Source organism: Arachis hypogaea, chromosome 15 (genome assembly GCF_003086295.3).
Source record: "Arachis hypogaea cultivar Tifrunner chromosome 15, arahy.Tifrunner.gnm2.J5K5, whole genome shotgun sequence".
NCBI lineage: Eukaryota > Viridiplantae > Streptophyta > Magnoliopsida > Fabales > Fabaceae > Arachis > Arachis hypogaea.
In genome coordinates, this window is record NC_092050.1 from 145,489,420 (window position 1) to 145,503,874 (window position 14,455).

At 32.1% G+C, this 14,455-nt stretch overlaps 1 protein-coding gene across 1 annotated transcript; it reads right to left on the reverse strand.

Annotated features, from left to right (window-relative positions):
• Nucleotides 1–13,732: 13,732 nt before the first annotated feature.
• LOC112749171 (peroxiredoxin-2E-1, chloroplastic-like) lies at nt 13,733–14,245 on the reverse strand. Its single transcript, XM_025797434.1, has 2 exons — nt 14,191–14,245; nt 13,733–14,067 (listed from the first exon to the last, which is right to left on the reverse strand). Exons 1-2 carry the CDS (start codon nt 14,243–14,245, stop codon nt 13,733–13,735), a joined length of 390 nt encoding a protein of 129 aa, XP_025653219.1.
• Between the last annotated feature and the right edge of the window lie 210 nt (nt 14,246–14,455).

Sequence of the window (14,455 nt, forward strand, 5' to 3'; positions counted from 1 at the left end):
AATAGTTCAAAGCTAGAATGCGCCGAAATTCCTTAATGATGACGACACACAAACAAACTCGGTTCAAAACAAGTTTAAACCAGAATGCGCCGAAATTAAATCAAGAATGCACCAAAATTTATTAATGATGACGACACACAAACAAACTCAGTTCAAAATAAGTTTAAACCAAAATGCACCGAAATTAAATCAAGAATGCACCAAAATTACTAAATGATAACTCAAAACTCCTCCTCCTCCTTCTTCTTTTTCATTATTATCATCTACATCTTCTTCTTCTTCTCCTCCTCCTCCTCCCCTTCTTTTTTTTCCAATTTTTTCCTTCTTTATCGTCGTCACCACCCCCACACCACCACCTTCATCTCCTCCTCCTTCTTTTCTCATTTGAATTTCTTCGATCTCCTCTTTTCTTTTAATTTCCTCCTCCTCCATCATCATTACTATTATTATCATTGTTATCGTTATTGTCATTATCGTTGTCTTCTTTTTATATGTACGACAGTTCAAATTCAGAATGCACCGAAATTCTTTAATGATAACGATATACAAACAAACTCAGTTTAAAACAAGTTAACACTAGACTGCACCGAAATTCAAATTCATAATACATTGAACTCAAAACTCCTCCTCCTCCTTCTTCTTCTTCATCACATCATCTTCTTCTTCTTTTCTTATTCATCATCTTCTTCTTGTTTTACCTTCTCATTATTCTTCTAGTTTTACTCTCTTAACAAGAATAAAAACAAAAAAAATCAAATAAAGAAAAAGAATAAACACATAATATTGTAAAATCACTAGGAAGAGGAGGAGGAAAAGAAAAAATACAGCAACAACAACAGCAATAAAAGACAACAATGAGAAAGAAACAGGTAAAGAAGAAAAAGGAACGCGAAAAAAGAGGAGAAACGCGAAGAAGAAGGAAAAGAAGGAGGAGGAGGAAGAGAGGAACGTGAGAACGTTCAAGTAGTTGGAGCGTGTATTCACACTCTCACAGTCTCACTAATGAAATTGATTTTTATTGGACTTGAATCAACTAAATTGGACTTAATTACTAAAAAAATTTGAATGTTTAGCATGACTTTTTTTTTTTCTAATTTATAAAGTATTATTTTATATTTGTATTAATTATTGTTCAATACGTATTTAGCATCAATTGTTACAATACATCAATACTAATTAGAATATATATATATATATATATATATATATATATATATATATATATATATATATATATATATAAAATATGGTGGTGCAATAATGTTAGAAATTAAAAACTAATTGTATAGCATATAAATAAAACATGAACACATTAAAGTTTTAATAAATATAGTATTTATGATAAACAAAAATTTAAATAATATCACATATTAAAACTTAAAAATAATAATATTTAATTAAGTATATACATATATAAAAATTTTATCGTAATATACAATAATTTAGATTTTAAAGATTATTTTTTAATAGTTATAGTCCATAATCTATAATACTTATTATATTGTAATAAGGATTTAGACGTTTAGTTAACCTGTATTCTAAGAACACATATAATAAAATTTATAGAAAATACATAATATTTATTTTTAATGTATTTATTATACATTAATCAAAATATATATTAGTAGTAATCTTTTTTATAGCATATGTTAACTAAAAAATCTTATAGTAATTGTATTTTTAGTAATTAACCATAATTGCGAAGTGTTCTGCTGGTAGATATTGTCCACTTTAACACTCAAAACCTCACAATTTTATTATTGATGGAGGGACAAAAATTACTCAACCCATCAAATATAACAAGTCCTATAAAGAAGAGATCTCCACATTTTTATAAAGCATATTTTGTTCTCTTTTTCAATTTATGTGGGACTTCATATTCAGTCCATTTGGTACTTGCTTAATTAAAGTAAGCTATTTTATCCTTTCATCACTTGAAAAATTGGCCTTGATTCTCTCCAATTGGACTTCTGTTTTAATAGGCTACATCTTCGAACTTTCTCAGTATTGATGCATATGAATAGATAATGCATCACTAATAAAGTCTTTGTTAAAAAGTCCCTCTAGAAGTGCTTAGAATATTTTCTCTTCATATATATGTGAAGCCTATGTCTAAAACAATACCACCACCATGAGAGGTGAATATGTCCATGGAGGACACTCAAGAGCGCACGACTCACAGCAGCAGCAGAAAGGAAAAGCAAAAGCGAGTGGAAGGAAAGGAAAGAATGTGAGAAGATATCAGAAGGGATGGTATGAAATTTATGGGAGACTCCTTTTTGGTGCCTAGAGAGGAAAAATGGATGATAGAAAAAGAGGACATTCAGGGAGGTAATGTAGCGCTAAACACATCGTCTTGCGTTGTAGTAAAAGGAGGAAGAAGGCATGTGGTAGGAACCAAGATGGAAGAAGATGGTAGTTCTCTTCAGAAGAAGACATTATAGAGCTAGCAAAGGAAGGAGCCACCGAGATACAAGACCAACACATGAAAGGTATAGAGAAAAGTCAAAATCATGAGATAAAAGTGAAATGTGTAAAAGGTATTTTCAACTTTTTCATTAACGAAGCTGCCGTGAAAACCCTCAAACACCCTTGGTGGAATAAGCTTATTGTAACGCTACTAGAAAGGAGGATTTCTCTGCCAGTTTTTACTAGGAGGCTTGAAACCATGTGAAAAAACAAGGAAGCTTGGAAGTGATCGATATCCGTAATGATTTCTTTATTGTTAAGTTTTATTCTCAAGAGGACTTGGATTTTGCTTTGACAAGAGGGCCCTAGAAAATATTTGATCACTATCACTGAAAACCAAATTTTAATCCCATAGAGGCAACCGTAGATTACATCGCCGCGTGGGTGCGGTTGTCTGGACTGGCCATCGAGTACTATGAGAAAGAGATGTTGTAGAGAATAGACAATGTAGTAGGAAGAACTTTAAAGGTTGATGCAAATACTACTAGCAGAACAAGGGAAAAGTTTGCGAGGTTATGCGTCGAGCTTGACCTAACAGAACCCTTGATTTCTCAATACTCCATCAATGGAGTGAAGTATAAGGTGGAGTATGAAGGCCTCCACAATATATGTTTTTTGTACGGTGTTGTAGATCACGAAAAAGTAAACTGCTCAATAAATAAGGTGTATGAGAAGAGCCAGAGTGATGCAGCAATGGTGGAGAAAGAAGGAGGTTATACGACAGAGAACAATAACGAAAGAAACGGTGGGGGAGATAAGGGTAATGCAGGCATTTCAAAAAATGATAGGGGTAAAGGTGTCATGGAAGAGGAAAATAGTGTGTATGGCCCTTGGATGATGGTCAAAGAACAATACACGGCAAAAGAACTGAGAAGAATCAAGAAAAAGAAGGTAGTGGAGGAAAGGGGGAAACGAGCAAAAAGAATGTGCCTGGAGGCAATGGTACGAGGTATCAATTTCTTACAAGATGCGAATGAAGAGGCTAATGATGCAAATAAAGACAAAGCACCCAATCAAAAGATTATGGAGAATGTTTTCCGGCAACAACCAACGGATCCCATGAGACAAAGCCAGCCCAAGACCAACCCTATGGTTTAAAATGGTGCTAAAAATAAAGCCCAAAACCAGGCACAAAAAAACAAAGAATCCAAAACCCAAAAATCAACCAAAGAAAATCAAATGAATAATAACCAGAGTTTATCACAAGCCCAAGCTAGATCAAGCCCAGACAAAACCAAAAAAGCCCAAATGCTAATCCTACCCAAGAACCACCATGTAGCCATTTTGTTACAGAAAAAAACAATCACGTGATCCTTATAAGCCCAAATCCCCAGACCAATACCAATGGAACCTCACAACAGAACAATCAAAAAGTATCCCAACAACAACCCCATCTTTCACCCCTGAATCTCTCTAGCAACAAAACCAGTGAACTCCATATGAAAGAAGAATTTGTGCCAGAAACACTACAAATGGATGAAGACATAGAAGAGTTGGTGGAGCCAGATCCAAAATCGTCAGACCTGAACTCCATAAGTTCAGAATTGATGGTAAAAGCTCTACGACAATATGAGCAATGTGAAGGAGCTGAAAAGGCAATGAAAGAACCAAATCCTCAGTTGGAGGTAATGGAGGGAATGGAGGACACAAACAGTGAAGCCGAGAGGATGATGGAAGGTGTTCTGCACTGAGCTTTGTAGGTGGATAAGCCTTATTTTAATCTTTTGTATTAATGATAATCATGTCCTAGAACTGCAGAGGGGTGGCGTGTGCTTCTTTTTGCCGAACCCTTAGATAAATTGTTAGCTTGCATAAGCCCAATGTGGTGATTTTAGTCAAAACTAGGTGCAGTTGGGACGTTGCTATCAGAGCCATTAAAACTTTTGGCTTTGATTTTTGGCATGTTGACAAAGTAGTGGGTTTTAGTGGAGGAATCTGTGTACTTTGGAGGGATCTTGACATTCAGATAAATGTGATTGAATCCAAGAACCAATATGTGCAAATGGGAGTGAATAGAGGAAGTGATAGAGAATGGCTTTTAACAGCAGTATATGCCAATCCTAATGAAAACAAAAGAAGAGATACATGAGGAGATCTAAAAAATTTGCAGGGTAGTATATAGAAGGAATGGTTCGTAGTAGGAGATTTTAACAACATTGCAAAACTATGTGAGAAGAAAGGCTGAGGAAGAATAGATACAAATGCTTGTAGGCGCTTCAAAAAAATAGGTGAATGATTGTACCTTGATCGACCTAGGAGCAGTGGGAACTAGATTTACTTGGAAGGGCCCAAAATGGGATAATTTGAAAAGAGTGTTTAAAAGACTTGATCGTGCTCTAGCAAACATAAAATGGAGACTGAGATTTTTGGAAGCGAGAGTGGATGTGTTGGCTAGAGTGAAATCGGATCACCATCCAATCTTAGTCACCACTAATCATATGGAAAGTAAAGTTGGAGAAAAGCCTTTTCGATATGAAGAAATGTGGAGTATGCATCCGGAGTTCAAGAATTTTATAAAACAACACTGGAACTATCAATATCAAGAAGACAGAGAGTTGAATGGCTTCATAGAGAAATTAATCAGATGGAACAAGGATGTGTTTGAACATATTGAAAAGCAAAAAAGAAGGATTATAGCGAGAATTGCTAGTATTCAAAGGACAAGGAGTTATGGGAGGAATAAATTTCTAGAAGAATTAGAAGGGGAGTCAAATAAAGAACTTGAAGAATTATGAGACAAGGAGGAGACAATGTGAAAGCAAAAATCCAGGGAACAGTGGTTGATCGACAGGGATCGAAGTACGAAATCTTATCACACTAAGACGATAATTCAGAAAAAAAGAAATCGAATCTTGAAACTTAAGAACAACGATGGTGATTGGATGACCGAGCATCAAGCTCTAGTTGATTATGTGATGAAATTCTTCAAAGAATTATATAAAGAAGAGAACCTAGACTCAAGCAAAGTAGAAGAAGAAAGTAGGTATCCTATGCTAGATGAGAATATAAAACACAACCTGACAATAATACCAAAGGCTATGGAGGTGAAAGGAGCAATATATAATATAGGGTCTCTCAAGGCTCCGAGGCCGGATGGATTCCCAGCTGCCTTCTTTACGGAGAACTGGAAAATAGTGGGGGAAAGTGTAATCAAGTTGGTGCAACAATGATGGAGGAATCCGAAGTTAATTAAAGATTTGAATACAACTTTGATAACTCAATTCCGCCCTATCTTCCTTTGTAATGTGAATTATAAGTGCATTTCAAAGATAGTGGTGGAAAGATTAAAGCTAGTTCTGAGGGACAGAATTCTCTTTTTCAGGCAAGTTTTGTTTTAGGACAAAAAATCTAAGATAATATAATAATAGCAAAGGAGGTTGCTCATATAATGAGGAGAGTTAAAGGAAGAAAAGGCCTAATGGCGGTGAAATTTGATTTCGAGAAAGCCTATGATGGATTAAGTTAGAGTTTTCTAGAAGATTGTTTGGTAAATTTTGGACTAGATGAGTTGATAATTAAAATAATAATGAGTTGTGTGCAATCTATGTCATACAAAATTTTATGGAATGGAGGAAAAACCAATAGCTTTTAGCCCACTCGCAGAGTGAGACAAAGAGACCCGATTTCTCCATATCTGTTTGTGATAGCCATGGATGGGCTGTCTCAAATGATAGAGAATTGGGTGGACAAGGAAAGATGAAAATCAATAAGAATAGGCAGATTAAGACCAAGCATATCTCATTTGCTCTTTGTGGACAACTTGCTAGTGTTTGCTGAAGCAACATGGGAGCAAATAGAGGAGATTCAACGTTGTATGAACAGATTTTGTAAGCTCTCTAGATTGAAAGTAAGTGTGGCAAAGACACATGTGGTATTCTCCAATAATATAAGAAGAAAAAGTAGAGACTCAACTTTAAAAATCTGCAATTATCAAGAGAAACCAAACCTAGGACGATACCTTGGTGCTATGTTCACAAATTAGAGGAAAGGAAAAGAAAGATTCAAGAATGTAATAGAAAGAATACAAAGTAAGCTAAAGGGATGGAAAGCTAATTGCTTGCCACTAGCAAGAAGAATAACTTTGACCAAAGCTACTCTAAGCTTAATTGCAAATTTCGAAATCCAACATAATAGGATACCAAAGGGAATCTATATACAGCTGGAGAAAATGCAGAGAGAATTTATCTAGGAGAACACATAAAATTAAAGAAAAATACATTTGATAAGTTGGAACACTCTATGTCTCTTAAAAACTGGGAATGAAAAATATATAGAAAGTTAATGATGTTTTTCTCATGAAACTAATTTAGAAACTTGTGACTAATTTCAACAGCTTGGGGCTAAAATTTTTAGTCACAAATACATCAAAGGAAGAGAAAATACTAGAAAAGTTCAAAGCAAACAAGTTAACTCTCCACTCTGGAAAGAACTGGTGAAATTATGGCCTATAGTTACACAGAATTGTAGCAAAATGATAGGAAATTGAGAACAAACATCTTTTTGGTTTGATAACTGATTTCTAGAGGAAGGATACCTCTACGAAAGCAGTCAACAATGTACAACAAATTCATCTGGAAGAAACTGTAGCAGATTATATTGATGATGATGGGGATGGGATATACGAAGGATGGAGAATAAGCTACCGAGTTTGATTATAAACAAGATTAGACTATTCCTCCACCAAGATAGAACACAGAATATTCTTTTAGATGGAAGCACAATACTAGAGGATAAGTGACCATAGCATCAGCATACCAAGTGCAAACAAAAGATTAACAGAAAGAAGAAAGAGGCATATGGAAGGCCATTTGGAGCTGGAAAGGGATGGAAAGAACCAAAACCTTCATGTGAAAACTATCCCATGAAAAATTCTAACAGCGAAAAGGAAGATGGGAGCACATCTAACATGCCACCATTGCCAAGGCAAAAGAAAACCATAATACATGCGATGAGGGACTGCCCAAAGACAGCCAGAATATGGTACAAATTATACATCTAGCAGCAGCGACAATGTTCTTTGGCACAGAATTGTTCAACTGGATAGAGTTGAATTTGGAAAACTCTGTGGGGATATCTTCCACTTTTTCTTGGAGGGGTGAATTCTTCATGACATGTTGGTGGACTTGGAATTGGAGGAATAAGGAAGTTTTCTTTCCCCCATTCCAGAGGTCTACTAATGTTATCAAAATAATTAGAAATAATATAACAAATTATCAGGTGGGTTGTATTAGAAAGAGAAGCGGGAGAGAAAGGCCACTCCCGAGAAGAGAGGAAATAGCGTGGAATCTACCTCCTAGAAGGTCCTAAGCTAAATACTGATAGGATGGTCAAGTTGAAGAATAGTGAAGCTGGCTGTGGAGAATTGTTGCGATATTCTCACCCAAACAAAGGTGAACTAACATGATATTCTCACCCAACCAATTCACTTCTATCAAACCCTATCTCAACAACGGGGACCAATATATCAATGGCAATCTAAAACAAGTCATTGTCTAACTCAGTTATCAAACAAGGATAAAATATTCTCGCTCTACTATCACATCCCTAACAAACATAGGGGACCAACATACCAACGGCAACTATTGCCTAAATCAAATATCAATCTATCAATTACTCAAATATCTATCAAGTCGAATTCAAACAATCCAAACCAAAGCAATCTCACCAACACTACCCTCATCAACAAACAGTGAACCCCTCGAATCCTCACATCCTCACTTACCCAGTTATAAGAGTCGTGATCCTCAACTTTATATTTTTTCTTACCTACAATTCTTTCAGAAAAGCGAAAAGAAGAAGAAACAGTGGCAGTAACACAAACTAACCTCTTTTACGCATGCCTTTAAGACTCCAAAACGCTTCAATAGGAAAGTAATGCCACATTTAATGAAACTATTCAGTTCCATGAAAAACCCTAATCATTGCATCTATTAAATCAATGGTTCAAAATTACATTAGAAAAACTAAAGGCACAATCAATGATAAGACTATTACACTTTTTAATACACGTTAACTTCAAATCACGTCTGAAATTCAAATTATTTTATTCTTTATTTTTATAAAGTAAGTTGATTTGGAGGCTCCATACCTATAACTCAGACCGCCGAGTTATAACTAAAAAAACTCAACCTGCTTTATCAAAATATAGCCAGGCTAAGCTTGGGAGCTGTGATATGGCCGCTATAACTCATCCTTAATACTATAACTCGGCAGTATACGTTATATGGCCGTTATAACTCGTCCTTAATATTATAACTTGGCAGCATACGTTATAGATCAGTTATCAATAATAGGCACCAAAAGAAATATTGTAATGCCCTGATATGTTATTACTCTCCATTAATGCGAATTATTGAGAGTATAACTGTCAATGCTTCATCCCAAAATATAAAAAGGAGGTAAAACATTTATTTAATTCATTGCATTTTCTGCAAAGCTTATTACTCATTTATTAACTTGAGTGTCAGAATGCCTTTTGCAGGTATTCACTCCTTTATTTTCTTCTTATCGACATATAACTCATCCCAACAAAAAATTTACAAATACTCATTAGCACACAAATTATACACCAACCAACCTCTATCAGAACAGTTACCATTGTATATGTAGATATATACATACATATGTAGTGTGCAACAGTTTTAATTATTATGTATCCTATATATGTTGTTTGTCTAAAGGGGGCACTCATATATAAATTAGAGATATATGTAGAATACAGAGAAATATTCGTTGTAAAAAAAAAAAGAAAAAAAAAAGACCCACATAATTTTTTCTCTCTCACTCTATGTGTATGCATATTTGATTTTATATATGTATAGGACCAACCGAGCAAGTACCTCGACTAAAATGTCCTATACATGTATGCACCAATTTAACCCTTAAATCGTCTTCCTTATATCAATACTTTATCCATCTTCTAATTACGTTCACTAAAATTAATTTAGTATTATTAGTTCAAAATTAATTAGCGTCACTTATATAGGATTTGATGCGTTTGACATCTCATGATGCCTGTATAATAGATGCGGTAATAATAAAAAAAATAATATCTAAAATTATTTTATATAATATAATATCTATAATTTTACATACATAATATTTATAATTATATATTTATTATATTTAAAATTATATAATTATTCTAACAATAATTAATAAATATTAAATAAAATAACTTTAGATTATTTAGACTAGTTTTTATTATTTTTCAAACATTATTGTAATAGATGCATCTCCTTGCACTAATTAATGTGATTTTTAAAAATCATAATTACATTTTTTTAAATATATAAGTGCTATGTTTTTTTCAGTTTAATAATAAAAACGTTTGGTTCAATAAATAATATATCAATTATTATACTAAATATACATTAAAATTAATTATTAATATAAAATATATATTAAAAATAAATTAAATAATATATATTATATATAAATATATTATAACTGATTTTAGTAATTAATTTTAATTCATACTTAGTATTTTTGATAATCTATTTATTATTAAAGTTCATAAAATTGAACAATATTGTTTACTCCATTGTTTAATAATAAGCGATAGACCAAATAACTACTTTGCGGGATTAGCTATACATTTTGTTAACTAATTTGGGTTGGTCGAGTGGTCAGCTCACTCGTTCGCTTAAGTAAGTGTCGGAGGTTCGAATCCTGCCTTATGCATGCAGTAACTCATTGGCCAGCGGCAAACCCTTAAATGAAACTCCGATCCACGACGGATTAGTCCTTGTCCTGTCGGACTGGAGGATAGGACAACCAAAAAAAAAAAAGCTATACATTATGTCTACGTTGGAAACATCAAAACAAAATACTATTACTTTTGTTAATTAGTCTAACCCTAAAATTTATATATGCATTATTTGGCCTTCATTATGTATGGCATAATAGTCTGAATCTAAATCTGGTTCTAGAGCTGTGTATTCTGAGCATGCATGCATGTCAGCATGTGCATGTATCTATCTCCAAACCAATAACTACACTTTCCTTATTATTCATTCAAAATATTGAAAGAAACATTTGTAGATGCATCCCATTTTGCCACACCATCTGAAAATGGGTTGTATGTATGGCACTCATCAATATAAAGTCTCTGCTCATTTTCAAATCAACTTAATTAATTCAACCCTTGCAGCCTTATATTAATACCACCCCATCTACCTATAACGGAGGGGATATCTATTATTTATTCTCTATGCATCCTAATAATTAACCAACGCGTCATGTTCATCCATTTAAATCTTGAGTGTTTTAAATCAAATTGGATGATTTAAGTGTTCAGTTTACTCATCTGTTTAAATAAGTATCGATACTTTTGTATTTTATTTTATATATATAACAATTTTATTATTGGCCAACGACAGTCAATGAACTCTTAAATGAAATTCAGATCCACAATGGATTAATTCTTAATTTATCAAACTGAAAAATGCGAGCAACCAAAAAAATATTAAGGGCTTGTTTGGTTGAATTTCTAAGAAAATATCTTTTTTTGAGTTATCTTTTTTTAAAAGATATTATGAAAAAGTAAAAGTAATTTTATGTTTGGATATCTCATGCAAAAATATCTTTTTATCTATCAATTATGTTTGGGTATAACAATATAAAAGTATTTTTTTGTTTATTTATTACATGGAAAATATTTTTAATTTTTTTAAGAAAAAAATATCTTTTAAAAAAAGATATAAATTACAACTTCTCAAAAAAAATATTTTTTTTTTATTTTTCTAGTGTTTTTACTTTTACTACTAGAAATTTGCCAAACATACTAAAAAATAAAAAAAAAAATCCTTTTTCGTTAAAAAAAGATCTTTTTTTTTACAAAATAATAACACCCAAACAAGCACTAAGTAAAGTGTTTTAATTAGCTGATTGGTAATTCATTACTACTTCTTTTAGAAAATTATAAGTTGCATATTTATCTTTCCATAAGTAATAATCTTGTTAAATAGATCAACCATAATAATGTGCTTGAGTAGTTAATTAATTAATTATGGTTCTCTTTTGATAAATAAAATTAAAATTTAATTTTGATATATTGTAAATATAATATAAACGATTAAATTTTATACATGTATTTAATAATGTATTACTAAATTAATAAAAATAACTAAATTTTATATTTGTTGTGAAAATATTTATCAAAAAAATAAATAATATAATTGAATAATTATATCAAAATTTTATACTGGTCAATACATAAAATTAAACTCATAGTTATCCCCATAATTCTTCTTTAATTTACACAAATCTATAAAGTAAAATAAATAAATAAATAAAATTGATTAGCACCCTTCTCTAATGATGCATGCTCACATCAATCTTCACCACTGTTATGTTTTTTTTTTTTTTTCCAATCACTGTTATGTTTATAGAGGAATGGAGTCACATTTTACAAAACAATTAGGTAATGAGCACAGTGTGAGAATTACAATATATAACATCCATAAGACTACTTATCACAACAATAATAGCCAAGAGGATTAAATAAGATTTTGGGGTGCTTTGACTTTAATTTGAAAAATGCATAAAATATATATAAATGTGTTAAATATATAACTATTTATGGTTTTTTTTTTGTCGGTCTAAATTTTTGGATCACAAGAATAATAGCTAAGAGGATTAAATAAGATTTTGGGTGCTTGACTTTAATTTGAAAAATGTATAAAATATATATAAATATGTTAAATATATAATTATTTGTGTGTCTTTTTTTATTGGTCTAAATTTTAAAAAAAAAATAATTTTATAATATAATATTAAAATATTTATAATCTAAAGATTTAGAGTTCAATTTTTACTTATTTAAATATAGTATCATTATGTCACTAGTAACACAATACAAATTAAACACAATAGAAGAAAAAAGAGAGATGAAAGGGAGAAATCCTAATAAAATTTGTGCAGAGAGAGAGAGAGATGTTGTAAATAAAAAGAAGAGAGATAGTAAAAATACATATGATAAAAGTTAAATTAATAATTTTATAAAAAGTTAATAGTAGTTGATTATATAAATTAATTGTTGAGTAAATATTTAATTCAATTTGTTAAACGGAATATATCTTTAAAAAGTTATTTTGTTAATCACATCTTTTATAATTTATTTTATTAAAATTAAAATCTTTCAGTGTTCAGAATATCTCTTTACTGCAAAGTAAATGTGCAGTTAGTCAATTATTGTATAATATATATATGTATATGCAAATAGCAATATTTAGCTTTTAATGTGAAAATTAAAGTTTCATATGAAATGATAGTAGTAATAGTAATGAGCATCAGAGCAGAAATAACTTTTGAAATTGAGCTGACATGCGCGTGAACTCCAACTAAATGGCTTCATCAATGTAATAGGCTGCAACAGAGGCTTCTTTGACCAAGGAAAAATGCAAGCAGTGAATTTGTTGCCGAGTTTGAATGGTCGAACCAAACTTAAAATTTTAAACTATCGAAACAAATAATGAAAGTAATGAAGAAGGTAAACCGATAGAATTGAAGAGAAAGAAGGGGAAGAAGGAAGGATTTATTCAGTTCTGCTGATTAGCCGTGGGCAAATATATTATCCCCTGGCTAAAATACTGAATTTCATGAAAGCAGCGTTACTAACAACTTGGCCATCGGTACTATTAAAAGTACGAATAAAAATTAAATTTTAGATAATATATTATTTATTTTTAAAATTGAAAACTAAAACTAAATTCAATTTTAATTTGTTGTCATTCGGTATTGTATTTAAAAATTATAAATTTATTTTTAATTACTTATTATTTATTAGTGACGGTCGATAATCAATTTAAATTTAACAAAAATAAAAAATAAATAAATTATATTACCAACTTTACATTTTTAAATAATTAAAAATAAGTTTTAATAGTAAAATATGAGAAAGTATTGGGAGACAATCATTTTAGTATACAATGTGTATAATAAAAATAAAATAAAAAAATTAAATTATAATTAATAACTAGATTTTTCATTAACTTCAAATTTTAAATTTTAAAAAATTAGGATTAGCAATTAAACGTTTAAATACGTACAGTTACTTAACATCTCATCAAAATTTCACACTCATTGGTGTCTGACATTGACGCTGCAGCAATTCCCGGCCGACCGTTCTACTGCCGCCGCGTGGTTCTGGCCAACAAAACCGCACGTGGTCTCTCCGTTGGCGTATCAGATCCCTCGGCAGGTCCTTCTTTTCTTCCCCGTCGCCGCGGCCACTTCCGGTTACTGCGCAACTAGCAACCGTTCAACGCTGCACCCCCTGGATCCTGGCAGCCGCGCTCAGATTCAATTCGCACCCAATGGCCTTCTTGAACGTTCTGTTACCGTCAGAAAGTAACAGAACTTCGTCGTTGATTTTCAGGAGGTCTTTTTTCCACACCTTCATCACGAATGCGTCGCACGCGATTCTGTCCACGCCTTTCGCCTTTAGCTCTGCTGATGGTTGAACGTGCTTCTGCAAGCAGGTTGGTGTGAAGGCTCCCGGGATCGCAAAAATGATGGCTTTTTTGCCCTTCGTTAGGTCGAAGATGATGGTGGTTTGAACTTCGCCGGCGTTATCTAGGTAGGAGAAGGTCGCTTCTGAAAAATTTGAGATAGATCTAAACCCAACAAACAATCATCCAGATACCTATTAAAATAAACATCCGACTACCTAATGAAATGAACATCTATCATTTGTTAATTATATATATTTAAACTAACCATTCTCGTAAAAATTACGATAACCATCTGCCAACCTATTGAACTGAACATCCATCAATGGGCACATGAGGGAAAAGCATGGGTGGGGAAGACATGGGTACAATTGTAGGGCTGCGGGGTTAAAATTTGAAATTTAAAATCGGTGAATTTGAAATTTAATGGTTATTTTATCGTATATTTTGGAAAATTTGGTAGTAGGTAAAAAATAGTTAAAATTTGAAATCGAGGGTAAAAGTTTTTTGTTATTAGAATTTAGAAGGTTTTT

Excerpts from the sequence above, each read along its gene's own strand:
- LOC112749171 (XM_025797434.1), bottom strand. The coding sequence starts at position 14,245 with ATGGATGTTCAGTTCAATAGGTTGGCAGATGGTTATCGTAATTTTTAC. Across the intron at positions 14,068-14,190 it reads TCGTAATTTTTACGAGAATG|AAGCGACCTTCTCCTACCTA; the intron begins GTTAGTTTAAAT and ends CAAATTTTTCAG.